The 14,191-nt window shown below is 41.4% G+C and overlaps 1 protein-coding gene across 9 annotated transcripts in view; it reads right to left on the reverse strand.

The window, feature by feature from the left end:
- Nucleotides 1-14,191, reverse strand: part of ZNF532 (zinc finger protein 532) — a 34,136-nt gene that overhangs the window by 10,135 nt on the left and 9,810 nt on the right. For all 9 annotated transcript variants that reach the window (XM_038124523.1, XM_038124522.1, XM_038124528.1 and 6 more), the window contains 3 exons: nt 11,694-14,053; nt 6,905-7,086; nt 3,840-4,016 (listed from right to left, as the gene is read on the reverse strand). In XM_038124523.1, the coding sequence (XP_037980451.1) occupies nt 3,840-4,016; nt 6,905-7,086; nt 11,694-14,033 (2,699 nt within the window). In that variant the 5' untranslated portion in view covers nt 14,034-14,053. The remainder of the gene's footprint in view (nt 1-3,839; nt 4,017-6,904; nt 7,087-11,693; nt 14,054-14,191) is intronic.

The raw sequence follows: 14,191 nt of genomic DNA on the forward strand, positions 1-14,191 counted from the left end.
GTTTTACACTGCCTGAAAAAAGTTAAACTAATTCAAAACATCCTTCAATTTCAAAATATGGGAGCAGTAGAAGAAACAGAAAAATAGAAAAAAAAAATTAAAAGTGCAAACAAGAAGCCAGAAAACAATAGCATGTGCCAGTTACAACAACAACATCTGCTCTGGATACTCTGGCAGTTCAACACCTTCAGTTTCTGAACTCACATTGTAGCTAAAGGATAATATCCCTGATCCAGGATATTGTATATGCAGTATATTGTAAGGGAGTGATTCATTCAATCTAGTTAGTAACATGCTTCAAGATAAATACATTTTTGGCAATGTTCATGGCTTTGATGCTCCTGAATGCCAAACCTAGACTCTGTCAATGCCCTAAAGCTCCAACAGCGCAGGACGGGATTTCCCTGATCTGCCATTCCAAGCCTTGATGAATCTGTCACAGAAATGTAGAGACACCACCAAACACTTCCTTTCTTGGAGGACATGTGACTTTTGAACATCGGTTCCCCAGACTCCTTTTCTTACAGCAGTTTTCTAACCACAGATCATGAGATAAGAGAGAAATCTAAGCCATGTAATCTGTAGTGCTGCAGAGAATGTTTAGCTAAAATAAAAGAAACCCAACCACAGGTGCTCAGTACAGCAACAGAGACTTCCCATCTTTAAGAGTAACTTACACTTAAAAAAACAACTTTTACACTTAAAAAAACAACTCTCAAACCCTCCTCCCTGCTGAAGTGATAAATCTTCTCATTAGCCTCATAATATCCTTTCTATAACCCTCTAAGTAATTATCATTGATAGTGCATTGTTCCAGAGCTCTAGGGATCACTCTGCGCTGTGTTTTGAGATGACAGGAACATGGGCATTGCTTCCATGTCTAAGCTGTCCTGTAACTCCAAATGAAAAACAATATACTTCTTCATATTAACTGGGAAAGACTTTGTTTTTGTGCTATCAAGGGGTCCCAGTTTCTCACACATGCTAAGATAAATGTATTATTTACACAGCATCCTCTGATGATCTATTGTCCTGCCTTCTGTGCTGAACCCTTCACTGCAGATCTAGAGATCTGTAGAAATTCCATCTGAATTTATGACATATAAAAACTGTAACTCTCTAAAAACACCACCAGCTGAATCTCTGATTTTTCTATGGCAGCTAAAGTACTTTACCCTGCCTTCAAAGAAGCAGAACTATCTGGTAAAGATATGAATTTCAGACAAGTCTCTGGGCAAAGACTCTTCTCACCTAAATTCATACCAACACACCTCACAGTATGAGTTATGACTATACACACCTGGAGTATTTCCTTCAGACACAGCAAAAACATGACTTTCAATCCTTAACATACATGCAACCATGTACACTGGTTTTGTTTTTTTTAAATTTAAGTAGTCAGTGTTTAACATGCAACTGCCTAAAATGCTATTCAAAGCTTAAAGGCAGTTGTGCTTCCACACAGGATGTCATTTACAGGGATGCTGGAATAAGTCAGGCAGTTCATCCCATTTCATCCCATCCCACTCCCAGGCTGGTTACTCAGCACTGCTCCTGCCCCACAGTACACACCAAAGCAGGCACATGGCCTTTTCACTTCCCAAAAATCTGTTTAGCAAATTCATGTACTATCTTGGAATAAATACAAGTGTTATCTCAGGAAAATACTTCCAGTCATATAAAAAACATTGAGCATTTGGAAAGCTTCTGCACCAGAGAATAGTATTCCTCCTTCCCATTTTTTTTCCTTGAAAAAAAGGAACTTGTGGGATAATACACTTTTTACCAATATTTACCGTAAATATCCATAATGTGGCTTGATAAACAAGAATTTCTCCAGAAAGAGATCAGCCACGAAAAATATCTTAGTGCCATTCCTAGACATTGCCTACTGAAAAAAGATCACCTCTGTGGTTTTCTGGGAAACCAGAGCTCAGAGTATGTTACAGGAGAGAGCTTCCAGAGTTGAAAGACAAGACAGCCATCCAGTTCCCTATATTAAAATAATCTCATTTCATCCCACTGAGAATCCCTGCATATAAAAGTAATTTTTCATACACCAAATAGTTTAGTGCATCTGTTCTGCAGCAACTGTTTGTAATGTAATTGTAAATCACACAGTTTCAAGTAAATGCCAGGGGCAGGCAGCCAGATTCCCCAGGAGCCCAGTTCCTGTAAACAGAGGAGCGTGACCTACTCCAGAGTCCCTCAGAAGCCATGGGGCACTGCTGAAGCCATGGCCAGTGTCCTTGGACGGCGCCACACCCCTGGGGTCAGGAATGGGGCTGGCAGGCTTGCAGTGGGTGCCAGTCACGCAGCCTGGGTGCTCCACGAGGCAGCATAGATAACCCAAATGGGAATGTATTGCCTCAAACACAGCTTGTCAGCTCTGCTCAGAACTAGGCAAGCCAAGAACTCTGAACACTGCAAGGGCTGGAAAAATCCTACCAGTCACCCTGCATGCATTTAAGGCAGCATTGTGATTAAAACTGGCAGATTTAAAGGAAACGCCACTTCTTAAGAGGAGTGCCCAACTATGGATTCTGTGACTTATTACAGTAGTATATTATAAAAATTTCATTTCATTTTTTTATAATCGAAGTAAATTCATAGAGGAATGCAATTTTAAGTGCATCTATATGGAAATAAACTAATGCAAAATACTTAATTCATTAACCTGATCAGAAACAATTTGGCAGATCCAAGCACAGTTCACTTTTCATATGTGTAGCATGTTACACAACACAGTGATCTTAATCTTTTAGATTTCTCTAATGAGAACTATGGGAACCTGAAAAAGGTTTTAGATGCTGGTATCTAACAGCCCCTGACTGACGATACCATCCTGAATTAAAACAATGTATCATTTCCCACGAGGCAGAAATTACTTCCATTTGGTATCAGACATGGCAAGTTTGTAGCCATTTTCCTTTGATGGAAGTATAAACAAAGAAAAAAAAAATCTGCTGTTAATATGTTAGAAGAAACAGTGAGAAACGGACCTCTTAGGAACTCTGGTTATTACATCACATGACACCTTCTGTGTTCTTGAGCCTGCAAGTTGTTACCATGCTGGCGCTCTGTGCACGCCCCAGAGAAAACATGGAGCTCAATCCCTGCTTGCTCTCAACAGCGCACTCTATCAGTGAGGGAGAGGCAGATGGAGGAGAAGGGGTGCTCAGAGAGGCTCACACACAGAGGGCTGGAGGAGTCTGCACACACAGCAGCACCTTCAGCAGAGCCCTGCAGTATCCAACGGCTTTAAAAAAAGACCCTGAAGCAGAGTCCTACTTGAACCCTGTGTCACCACCTTCAGCAAACTACCACCTTTATGGGCAACTTTCCTAGCTACAGAACAAAACCACTTCTGCTTTAAGCCAGAAAGAGATTACCTATTGGAAAAAAAGCTTATATAAACAGATAAAATCACTTTTTCTCAACTTCTCAACCACGTTATGAAAATCACCACATAAACACTGATTAGTATTAGCAGCTCTTTTTGGAATCACATTATTTTAATTCACAGTAAAAATGCAGATGAGCTAAGCAGATTAAAACAACAGAACGAGCAACACTCTGGCCACCTGTCCAAATAATTTGTGTAATTACATTTTGCAATCACTCTCTTGTAGCATGCAGTGCTTAAAGACCTGCTAGTGCATTCAGAGAAATGTCACCTTTGCCCAATGAACTACCAGCTGAAAAGTCATGAAAGCACTACACAAATCCCACATTAACAGCAGGCTGACAAACTGGTGGCTGTCAGAGGTGTCCTGCAAGCACAGCACAGAATGCAATTCAAATGCAGGCAAGTGCAGTAGAAGATGAATTTTGCTTACTTTGGTTCGCCTATCTTGATACCCGGGTGTTGTGTGTAGGCATGGGAGTGTGTGCTGGGAGCAGATTTAAATGCCATGGGACAGATAGGACACTTGTAAAAGACTTCACAGTGACAACCTTGAATATGAGACTTGAGTGCCGCCACGTCAGAGTACACAACATTGCAGTGCACGCAGCTGTGGAGAGAGCGGAGGAGAGTCAGTGCAGCCTGCCCTGAGCAGTACTGGACATAATCAACATGGATTTTCAAGCAAAGGGAAGAGAGAAACACACATAGATAGCAACTGGATAAAACTACATTACTCTGTCAACTTAAACAACCCCGTAAGAATCAACATAACCAGTGATTTGTGGGTCACAAGGTAAGGGGAAAGAAATCTCACACACTGTCATTTGAAAATCTAAGAGATACAAGGTCAGAGCATGTTTTCATGTTATTACAATAAAACAGATAGAAGGGGGGACAGACAAGTACTCTATTGATTGCAGAAAAAAGTGCTTAAATCCTCTGCAAATTTGGAAAGAGATTTTCCAGAATGCATTTTTATCACATGCAGGGCATAGTTTGAAGTACGCCACAGTAATTTAGAAACTACCACCAAATGGAAAACCAGTAAGGAAAATATTTTCACCATTTCCCTAGTTTAGATTTAATGAAGATATACTGGTAATGATTTTCTGTACATGTAATCAAATCAGCACTTGGATTGAAACTCAGGAAAACTAAACCAAATCCCTACTATCAGATCAATATATCATATTGAAATTCAGAAAATATTTTTCAAAAACATACTTCTGCTGTGTTGAAAATTTGTGACCTTTCTGCATCTATTCTAAAATGAAACAATTAGAAAACTGAATTAGTATTAGTAAATAAGATTTTTTACACACAATGATCCTCTTTAATGCTCTACATCTCCAGTAGCAAAAGCTCCCAAATCAGTCCAAGAACATAGTGCAATCAGCAATTACCTGTCAAATGAGACACTTTCTTATTGATCAGTATTTTGCAGTAAGACTTTTACAAACTCTTCAAATGTAGAAAGCCTCCACCCTTCCAGAATTTTAATTTTAGCATCTATCATGGCAGTATGATTGTTTTCATATAAATGTCAATTTAATTTTTCAATAGTTTTACTGCCCTGGTGATAGCAATAAAGCAGGAAATACAGTTCTACATTGAATTCAAGGATCCCATTTTACTTTTAAAATTTATCACCCTTGAATTTTATGAAATGTCATCCATTCTTTTTCTGGGCATTTAATTTACACTCTTAATAATATTCATTGAGTTTATACCCATCTAGTCTCTGCTTACCAATGCATTTTCTAAAGCAGATTATTCTGGTCTTTTTTTGGCTCTGTTAAGAGCTTCTGTGCTCATAGAGAGCTGATTCTTCACAGCTGTACACAGTGTGATGCCCTCAGTAGCATGTACTCCTGAGGTGTCCCTCCGGAGAGCGGGGTAGCACTGTCACCTCCCTGTGCCACGGCTTGACTTTATTCTCTAGTGATGCCACATAACAACTGATCCTCAGCATCCACCATTGCATATCACACAGTTCCTAAGGTCCAAGCCTTCCTCTCGGGGACTGTTCTAACAGCTGCTTGCTTTCACCTTGGCTGGATGCAGTGAAACTTCAGCTTCAGTTTTCAGCTGATTCAGTGCAGACAACTAGCCTAAATCACCGGAGTCAAAGGGAACTTCCAGGAAGAGGCCCTGTGGAGAGGCAGGACAGGGTATGCTGCTCCTTAGGCAAAAGCACCGGAGTTCTAAGGAGAGGCTGAGGAGCCTAAGGAGGGAGACAGCAACATTCCCAGAGACTGCTTTTGCTTGCCTGGGTGACTTTGGTTTAGTCTCACCAGATCAAGAAATTCTTGACTCAATGTGACATGAGATATTTATGAGACATCTTGAAAAGTTTAGTGACTTAGATTCCCAGTGAATGGGATTCTTTCTGCTGGTGTTACTGGGGCAGGCCAGGAGTCCCTAGGGGTGATTGCATATACAAACCCAAGAGACGTACATTAGAGGGAAGAGCAGTGGAGTGCAGGAAGCAGATGGAGGAAATGCAGAGGACGAGACAGACTACTGCTTGAGAGAAAAGGTAAAAGAAAAGAACCCAAAGAAATGAACATAGCTTGGAGTTATGTCAGGCCATGAATTCAAGCTGAAAACAGAGGCTTGATGCAGCAAAAATGCTTTCTTCCCTTAGGGGACAATTGCACAGCCATCCTGGAAAATGAACTGTGACACCTTAAGGAGCTACCTGCTGTAAGATTTAGAATGGCCTTTTTCCAGGCAGACAGGGTGAAGTGGACGTGTTTTTGGAGTGCTAAGCAAAGCTCCAGGTACAGGTGTCTCTTCTGATCTCTTGCTGTGCTGCCTGCCATTCAAGTGCAAGGAAAATGCTAACAGAAAGCATTTTTTCAAGTCTTTCAAAACTAAACATTTCTGTGAAATGCCTCTGCTCCCCATTTTCTCAGTGAGTTGCCATTACAGGGAAATGTAAAAGTCAAAGGGAAACTGAAGACTAACAAAGGAGAACCAAAAGACAAGGTTGTTTGAGAAAGGCAATTTCCAAGTGATGTAAAGTGATAAAGCCAATGAATCTTGACTTGAAGAGAGAACAGAAAAGAGAACAACCAGACAGATGCAGTATGCCATTCAACATCTCAGCCATACATTCTGGAAGTACTGACAATGACTGTTCTACCAGAAAGAACAATCTAAAAGTCAATGTTTTGGAAAAACTCAAGAAGGTTTTTGAAAACCTGAAATCAAGATAATGCATCTGAATTCTCTAGACTTTATAAACCATAAAGTCCTGAATCTGTGTCAATAGCTAATATTCTGATTTAATCATATACAAAAGTGGATGCCCAAAACAAAGCAGAATCCTAATGTATTTATTCCAAAATTTCAGTACTATAGTACTGTTGCCTTGACAATCTTAAACCCATGAAGCAGGTATTGTCCAAACAGTGCTTATGAAAATGGAAAACCACTTTAAAAACCATAAATTACACATAAATTGACAGCAAAAGGAATCATCATACTGACCGAAACCCAACTCTTCGGGTATAATGCAGGCAGTTCTTAGTGACATGGGTCTGGAAGTGGACAGATCTGCAGATTGCTCCACATTCAGGACACGTGTATGGAGATTTATGCTGATGAATTCTCTGGTGTGATGCAAAACTGCACTGGTTAGGAAGCAGCATCTGGCAGATATTGCATGTCTTCTAAATGATAAACCAGAATAGATGAGACAAAAGGTTTGGTTCAGCTCTACATAACGTCTTGTGTCAAACACTGCAATATAGCAAATAAAGGTTAAATGTCATAAGTGGGATGGGACCCAATGCAGTAGGCAAGTACAAACACAAGCCCTGCTGACAGAGCTGGCAGGTGCTGGTAGCCAGACTGACTGGCATTCTGGGCTACAAAGCTCCTTCCTACACCACTGACCATGGCAGATACATGTGCTTTACAGAAATATTACTCGGGTGCCTTCCCAGATCACCTTAATAGTGCAAGGGGCCTACATACAACTCCAGAATCAAATTATTGCTATTGTCTCTTACGGCTTGGGACTTGTGAACCTCACCAGTGACTTGCAAAGATTTAAAATCAAACCCAAGACTCCTTCATGACATCAGTATGTTTTTGAACAGGTATTTGCATGTTTTTCAGAATGTTCTAAGAATGTTCTGGCATATGTAGTGATGTGTACACTCTGCAAGACTATTGGCCAAAAAAAGATCTCCAGATCTGCATTATAAATTATTTACTAACATATGCTTGAAGAAATCCTGAAATAAACGCTCTGGGAGCACTGTGGACTGGTGTGTTTGAACACAGTCTCTGTACAGAGTTCTCCAATGTCCTGACGCAGCAAGATGGCAAAATGCAAACCATTAAATATACAGCATGCTAAGCAAAGAAAGTATGCCATCACTGCAATGCAGGTTCCACTGGCATTCCTGCCAGCCCACTACAGTAGTGTTCAGCATGGGTAGATGTTCTGCTCTCCTGCAAGGCTCTGCCTGAGTTCAGCTATCTACAGGGATTTCAAACTGGCAACTGCTTAGAGCCTTTGGGATGCAGCAAGTCTATATTGAGACACAAAGAAATACCCACTTTGAAATGCCAAATACTCGGCCTTAATTGACCAAAGAGTGCCCAAAAGTGGGGGACTCACAACCTCAGGCTGACCAGAATTGTTTTGGGGTGTTAACTTTGTCTTAAGTTCAGATAAAGGCAAAACCCTCTGCCAACAATAAGTGCCGCATTTACTGGGCTCAGTACCATTCCCCAAATCACTCTTTGGCTATTCCTGTATTAACAAGCTGTAATACAATACTGGAGAATCTGGTGCATTATTTGATTACATAAGAAAACAGCAAATCAGAATGTCTTACTCCAGTAACAGAAACATTTGGAGGTTTCACAGTCCTTCCCAAGCCTTTGGCTTGCAGGACTTCTGAAGGAAACCGGGATGTGATGCCACAGAAGAGCACACAATATTCCAGCCCCAGCTCAGTGATCTTCCTGATTTTGCAGCAAGCTGCCAGACTCATTTGCTGACCCAACATGCCAATAATGCTCTTAGTTAAGGCCCCTGCTCTGCTATTTCAATGAGTACAGAAAATGTTTAATTGTAACTGATTACAGTAGAACAAGAAGCATCTACTGTGAAATTCTGACATTCAGCACGTTTGCTTACCATTTTATTTTGGGCTTAAGGTGGCATTAACTTCCAGTTCTCTCATTCCAACCCACACCAAAATAAAACACAGTTTGTGAAAATCATCACCTGCCTGCATTTAAAGTCAAAGTTTCAGAAAAAAAAAAGGGTTAGAAGGAAAAATGGTGGAGGTGGAAAATAAAGATACACACATATGCTGAGTATGAAGGGAAATGAGCTATGTAGTTTCCAGGGGAGCTATATACTCTTATCTATAACTAAGAGAAATACTAACATTCATTAGCCCAGATTTGCTACCTTTTCCCCCCAGCAAGGAGATGAGGGTTTTATTCAGCCAGAAAACCTGTCATTGAGGCAGGGTTAATACTCCTTTAGCAGGACTATTCCTTTAGGTTAATATTCCTTTAACAGGAATTTTAATGGCAGAAAAACATTACAGAAAGGTAACAATTTTATAGTGAATGTATTTTCATTGATAAGATTGTTCTACCATTGCTTATTTTAAACAAAACATTCTACCTTTGTAACAGGAGTATAAGAGCAGCTACGTACTCATTGGAAACACAAAACTATACATTTTCCGTTTCAGGAGCAATTAGATGGGACACTAGAAAGAATAGTAAGCTGCAAATAACCTTTTTTCCTATTACTTGTTTGCAAAATCCAAGTGTTTATTTTTATTCTTTCTTCCTTCCAAAGAAAAAATACCAATCTCATCTAACTTCCCTGTCTTCCTCCCCCCACTATAATGGCAGTTTTACAGCAAAAAGACAGTGCCAAGCACGAAGAAGGAAAACAAGTCAGAGTATTTCTCATCCAAGCTTCTCAAGAGGTAACATCTAATGAAAAACATACTTAGTAATAGTAGACAACATACTTAGTAATAAATGCCTATACAGAGCCTTTCTCCAGGAGACACTACCCCTACAGGATGCAACCAAACTCAATATAAAAAACAGCAGCTGCTTGATATATGAAAAGGACTACAAAAATGTGTAATTAAGATGTAAAAGGATACTTCAACAAAGAACATTTAAAACTACCTGTATTATGTTTTCTTTTCAAACGGAAGAAGATGAAAATAGCTTATTTTCCTCCAGTGCTTTGCACTGTTTTTTTTAAACCTGCAGCTCAGCAGAGCAGGTTTCCATGAGGAGACACAAACACCCTGACAGGCAGCAGGCAATGCCAGCTGCTCCTGCAGCTCCGGGGGTTTCCCTCCTTGAATAGCAGTACCTGGGAACCTGTACTTCTCTCTCCACCTCCCTGCAGCTGCATTTTCCCATTCTGTGAACATCACAATTGCTTTCCTTTAGTAAATTACCAGGATAAACAGTATTTAAAGGACACGTATGGAGAGCAAACTCAGCAGCAACAGAGCAAAAGCACCAGACAGGGAGAAAGGGAAGGGCAAAAGGTTTAGTTTACTTGGCCATAAAGACAAAAATCCTCACACCTTGAAAGGTGAGAACATCACTTTATCTTTGTTCTCTTTATTTTTCAATTTCTATTTTAACCTCATCCTCCCAACCTATTCTCTGTCCCTCATCCAACTGCTTTGTCTCGTTGCCTTCTTACTTGCTTGCTTTTCCAGTACCAAAACCACCAGGTTTTTGCAAGGTCTACTGGACCTTAGATGGAATGTTCCCTAGTGGGCTTATTATGGGGGGAAAAAAAAAACTACCTACAACCAATAAGCATCAGCAAATCAGCTTGCTAAACACCATAAGTATTAAGTAGCCCGAGCTGGTGCAGAATATACTCTAATGGTCAGCCATTAGATCCTGTTCAGAACGGCAGCAACATCTATGGATGGACATGTTCTGCTGATGGAAACTCTCTTAGGTATGCATGCTTGTAGTATCTTACAAACAGAAATTCACTTGCATGGCATTCCACCTGGAATCCAGGTAATTTCAGTCTAACTCTGCTAGCCAATTAAAGGGAGGAGCTAAGGCAAAGCCACATAATCAAGGTTATTTCCACGTGCAAATCTCTTCACATTACTGCCTGTAGCGGTAGGTGCAGTGGAGCTGCTTTGTGCTACAGAATAGGTCCTACATGTAGTGAATAGATCCTGACAGAACCTGCCTGTGCTCCTAGGACTAGTGCATTTTTTTCCTAACTGCAGGACTTAAAAATCTTTAGCCTGTCCACTGTTGTGTGATTCCCAGGAAGACTCCTGGGGCATTCCTGTCTTGAGCATGCTTGCAGGTTTTCAGCTTCCCCCGCAGCAAGAAGCTGGAGCACCAAGCTCACCTGAATGCTTTGAAACACACCAGAATCCCTTTTAATTGGCACACCCCAACAGAGATCCAACCATATCATTTAATTAACCACCTTCACTCTGCCAGGATTATAAAATACATCGCACACTGATTAATATTAAGTTTTATTGAATGACGTATTTCTTTCAGGTCAGGCCACATACATTAGTAAGCAATTTTCAAATGGTTTTTATGTTGAACTCATTAGCATTTGTAAGAGGAAATGAAACGGAACCAACTAAACCAATGGTCACACAGAAAGGAAGACGTGCAAGTGAGAACAGCACTTTGCACTTTCTGAGGAAGAGCTGAGGCAAACAGCAGCATTCCTGTCAGTAGTCAGTGTGCCATTTGTCACTGCCTGAGTCCCTCCCCGCACGTGAGGGGAATGCCTCACTCACTTAGGGCACTTGGTGAAAACTCCAAAACCTGAAGACCAATCTAGAATTAATCACTTAAAGCTATCACTCAGGTTGAATAGACGGGCTGTTAATGAGGGTGCCAATTAAGTGGATTCCACAGGCTAGTCAAATTCCAAAGCACAGAAAGAAGCATTAACATATGATTAGTAATACCCACGATTATTTTCTGTATTATCCTGTTCAGCTGTAAGAAAGCTAATGCTAAATTCTAGCAAAAATATACAGTGTCAATTTCAGACTTCAGGGCCTATAAAGATTCTAATTTAAAAAGATTCTTATTTAAAAAGTGTTGACATTCACTATGTAAGTGCTTGCAAGACTTTCTGTAGTTTTCATTTATAATTTTAATCACAGAGGTTCAGATAATTAACAGCTAAATGAAAGTAAGAACATATCCAAAGTCTCCTAGGCTTAAAGATGAAACATTGGAATGTAAACATAGGATACTCTACTTGTCCACTTGTGTCTGCAGCCTGCTGGAAATGAGTTGCAAGAGATGTCTCATCTTGGAAAACTTCATTGCACTCCAAACACTTTAGACTATGTCTACAGAGTTTTGATGGATCTTCGTCTAGCGGCATAGCTGGAATGACAGGAGAGCTCGCAGGGGCCGAGATCACTGTCCCAGTTAAGCCAGTCTGGATCTTTGTTACAGAGTGTGTGCCAGCTCCCCCTGCGCTCTGGAGCACGGCTGCAGCAGTATTGCTGGAAGGAGATGCTATCATTTGATCTGCTGGGACTGGTTTTAGGATCAGGTGGGAGCACTGCATCACGACACCTTTCTCCTTGTGCCCTCGAGCATGCGATAGGAGACTACATTTATTGTAGAAAACTAAATTCTTTGTACAATGATTACAAGTCACTTCAATTCGCACACTCCTCCTGTCATAATGCTGGGTCAGACTCTTCTCGAGAGCAAACGAGTCGCCACACTCCAAACACTTGTAGCCTCGTGTTGGTAGCGTGATTCCGGCATTGGCAGGGGGGCTAAGGTTTGGGATGTAAACTGGTACGGGATTGACACTGCTCAGCACCTTATTGAATGCTTCCACTACAGAGCTCTGTAGAGATGACACCACCTGCACTCGAGACACTTTTTTCGAAGGCTGGGAGGCAGCTGCAGAAATTATTGCCTGCTTGATTTGCTGCTGGGGTTTTGTTAGCACTTGGCGCAGTTCAGAGGTGGTTTGAGCACCCTGAGGCAAAAGGTTAAGGTTGGCAAGATGGACTGTCTTTGGCACAAGTTTGGCACTGGCAAGGCTCGATGCTGGCACCACGACCGTCTGCTGCTGGATAGCGTTGGCAGCTTTGATAATGGCGCTGCTGGCGCTCTGCACGGACGCAGCAGAGATGACAGTGGCTTTCACTGTGGTGTTGTTAGCCAGCTTCAGATTGATCACTTGGGAACCTGCAGTTTTCACTGCTGAAACGGGCAGGAAGGCAGTAGCCACAGGTTTGATAGTGACCTGTTTGGGGGCAAGTTCTGCAGATCCAACTGCATTGGTGACAACTGAGGACTGCAGAGGAGCTCTGGGAGGAGAGGAGAGAACAGCAGCAGAAGTTGGTGAGGACAGGAGAGATGTCATGGAGGTTACCATGGAAGCACTCTGCTCTGGCTTTTTACCAGAGTCCAAATCAACTTCTGGCAACACTCTAGTAACAGTTCTCTTGATCTCCCCAGAAGAAGTCTTGATGGTTTTTATGCGAACCTTAGGAATTGCTGGTGTTGATCCTGCAGGAGAAGACGGAGACCCTTTGCTACTGTTCTCACTTGAGACGCTTCTGGGACTATCGGGCGGTTTGACAGACGGCTTCTTAGCACCATCAATGAGACTCTGAGACTCAGGAGATTTTTCAATAGCCCGGGGACTTTCACTCATGTCTTTTGGTAATGGAGAAGACTCCCCTGAATTAGACTGTAAATCTTTACTGCTATCTGTAGCTGCCTTTTTAGCACTCAGTGCTGCGATTGCAGCAATGCAGGATGAAAGCTTTGCTGATGACTTCGCTTTGGACTGGGAAATGCTGGCAAGACTTGTGTCACATTTTTCAGTACTCAGTTTTCCATCAAGTACCCTGTTTTCAAGAAGCTTCTCAGAACTGTCTTTTAGTAACTTGTCCTCTGTTTTCCGAGTTTTAAAAGGCTCATAGACACCTAAATTCATGGAGCTTGTCTCTGTCTCTCGTTTACCAGTTTTATTTTTATCTATACTACTTGAAACAGTGATTCCTGATTTAATTAAGTTCTCCCCTCCAAGTGCCTTTAGTTTGTCATATTCCTGCTGCGATAGAGATCCTGCCAAGACGTTAGCTCTGAAATTTGCACGTATCTCCTCTTTATCTGGGGGGTCATCCACCTCAATCCTCTCATCATCATCAAATTCTTCCGCACTTGATATTGGGCTGAACTGGTTGAAAGCTGAATCCTTCAGTGTAGTCTCAGAAGCTGACCCATCATCTTTAAGTGATTTCCCTTCATCTTTACTGTAACTCTCAAGAGCTGCTGATGTTAGAAAGCCATTGTGCAAGCTATTGCCTGTGGAATGGTGTCCATCCTTATCCAGACCTTCGGAAGAATCAATAGTACGCACATTTTTCACAATGACGCTCACCCCAACATCAGATGATGATGGGACATGGGAGTCTTCATCTGCATGAGCATTTTGTTTTATGTGGCTTTCATGGTCATCATGTCCAGATTCAATAGCTGCTTTGGGATCTACCATGTCTGGTATGTCAAAGGCTGCAAGAAGGTCATCAAAATCTGGGGTCTTCATATCCCCCATGGCCATGTATTTGATTGTAAGCAAATCTGTAAAATAAGCAGAAAGTCATCACTTTAGGCTCTAGTAGCCCAGTCTTCTACAAAACAAGCACTTGTTCACATCTGCTATGAAAAGAAGTGCTATTTCACTTCTGAAGTAATGTTTTCAGAGATTATACATTACAG

This window comes from Motacilla alba, chromosome Z, assembly GCF_015832195.1.
Source record: "Motacilla alba alba isolate MOTALB_02 chromosome Z, Motacilla_alba_V1.0_pri, whole genome shotgun sequence".
NCBI lineage: Eukaryota > Metazoa > Chordata > Aves > Passeriformes > Motacillidae > Motacilla > Motacilla alba.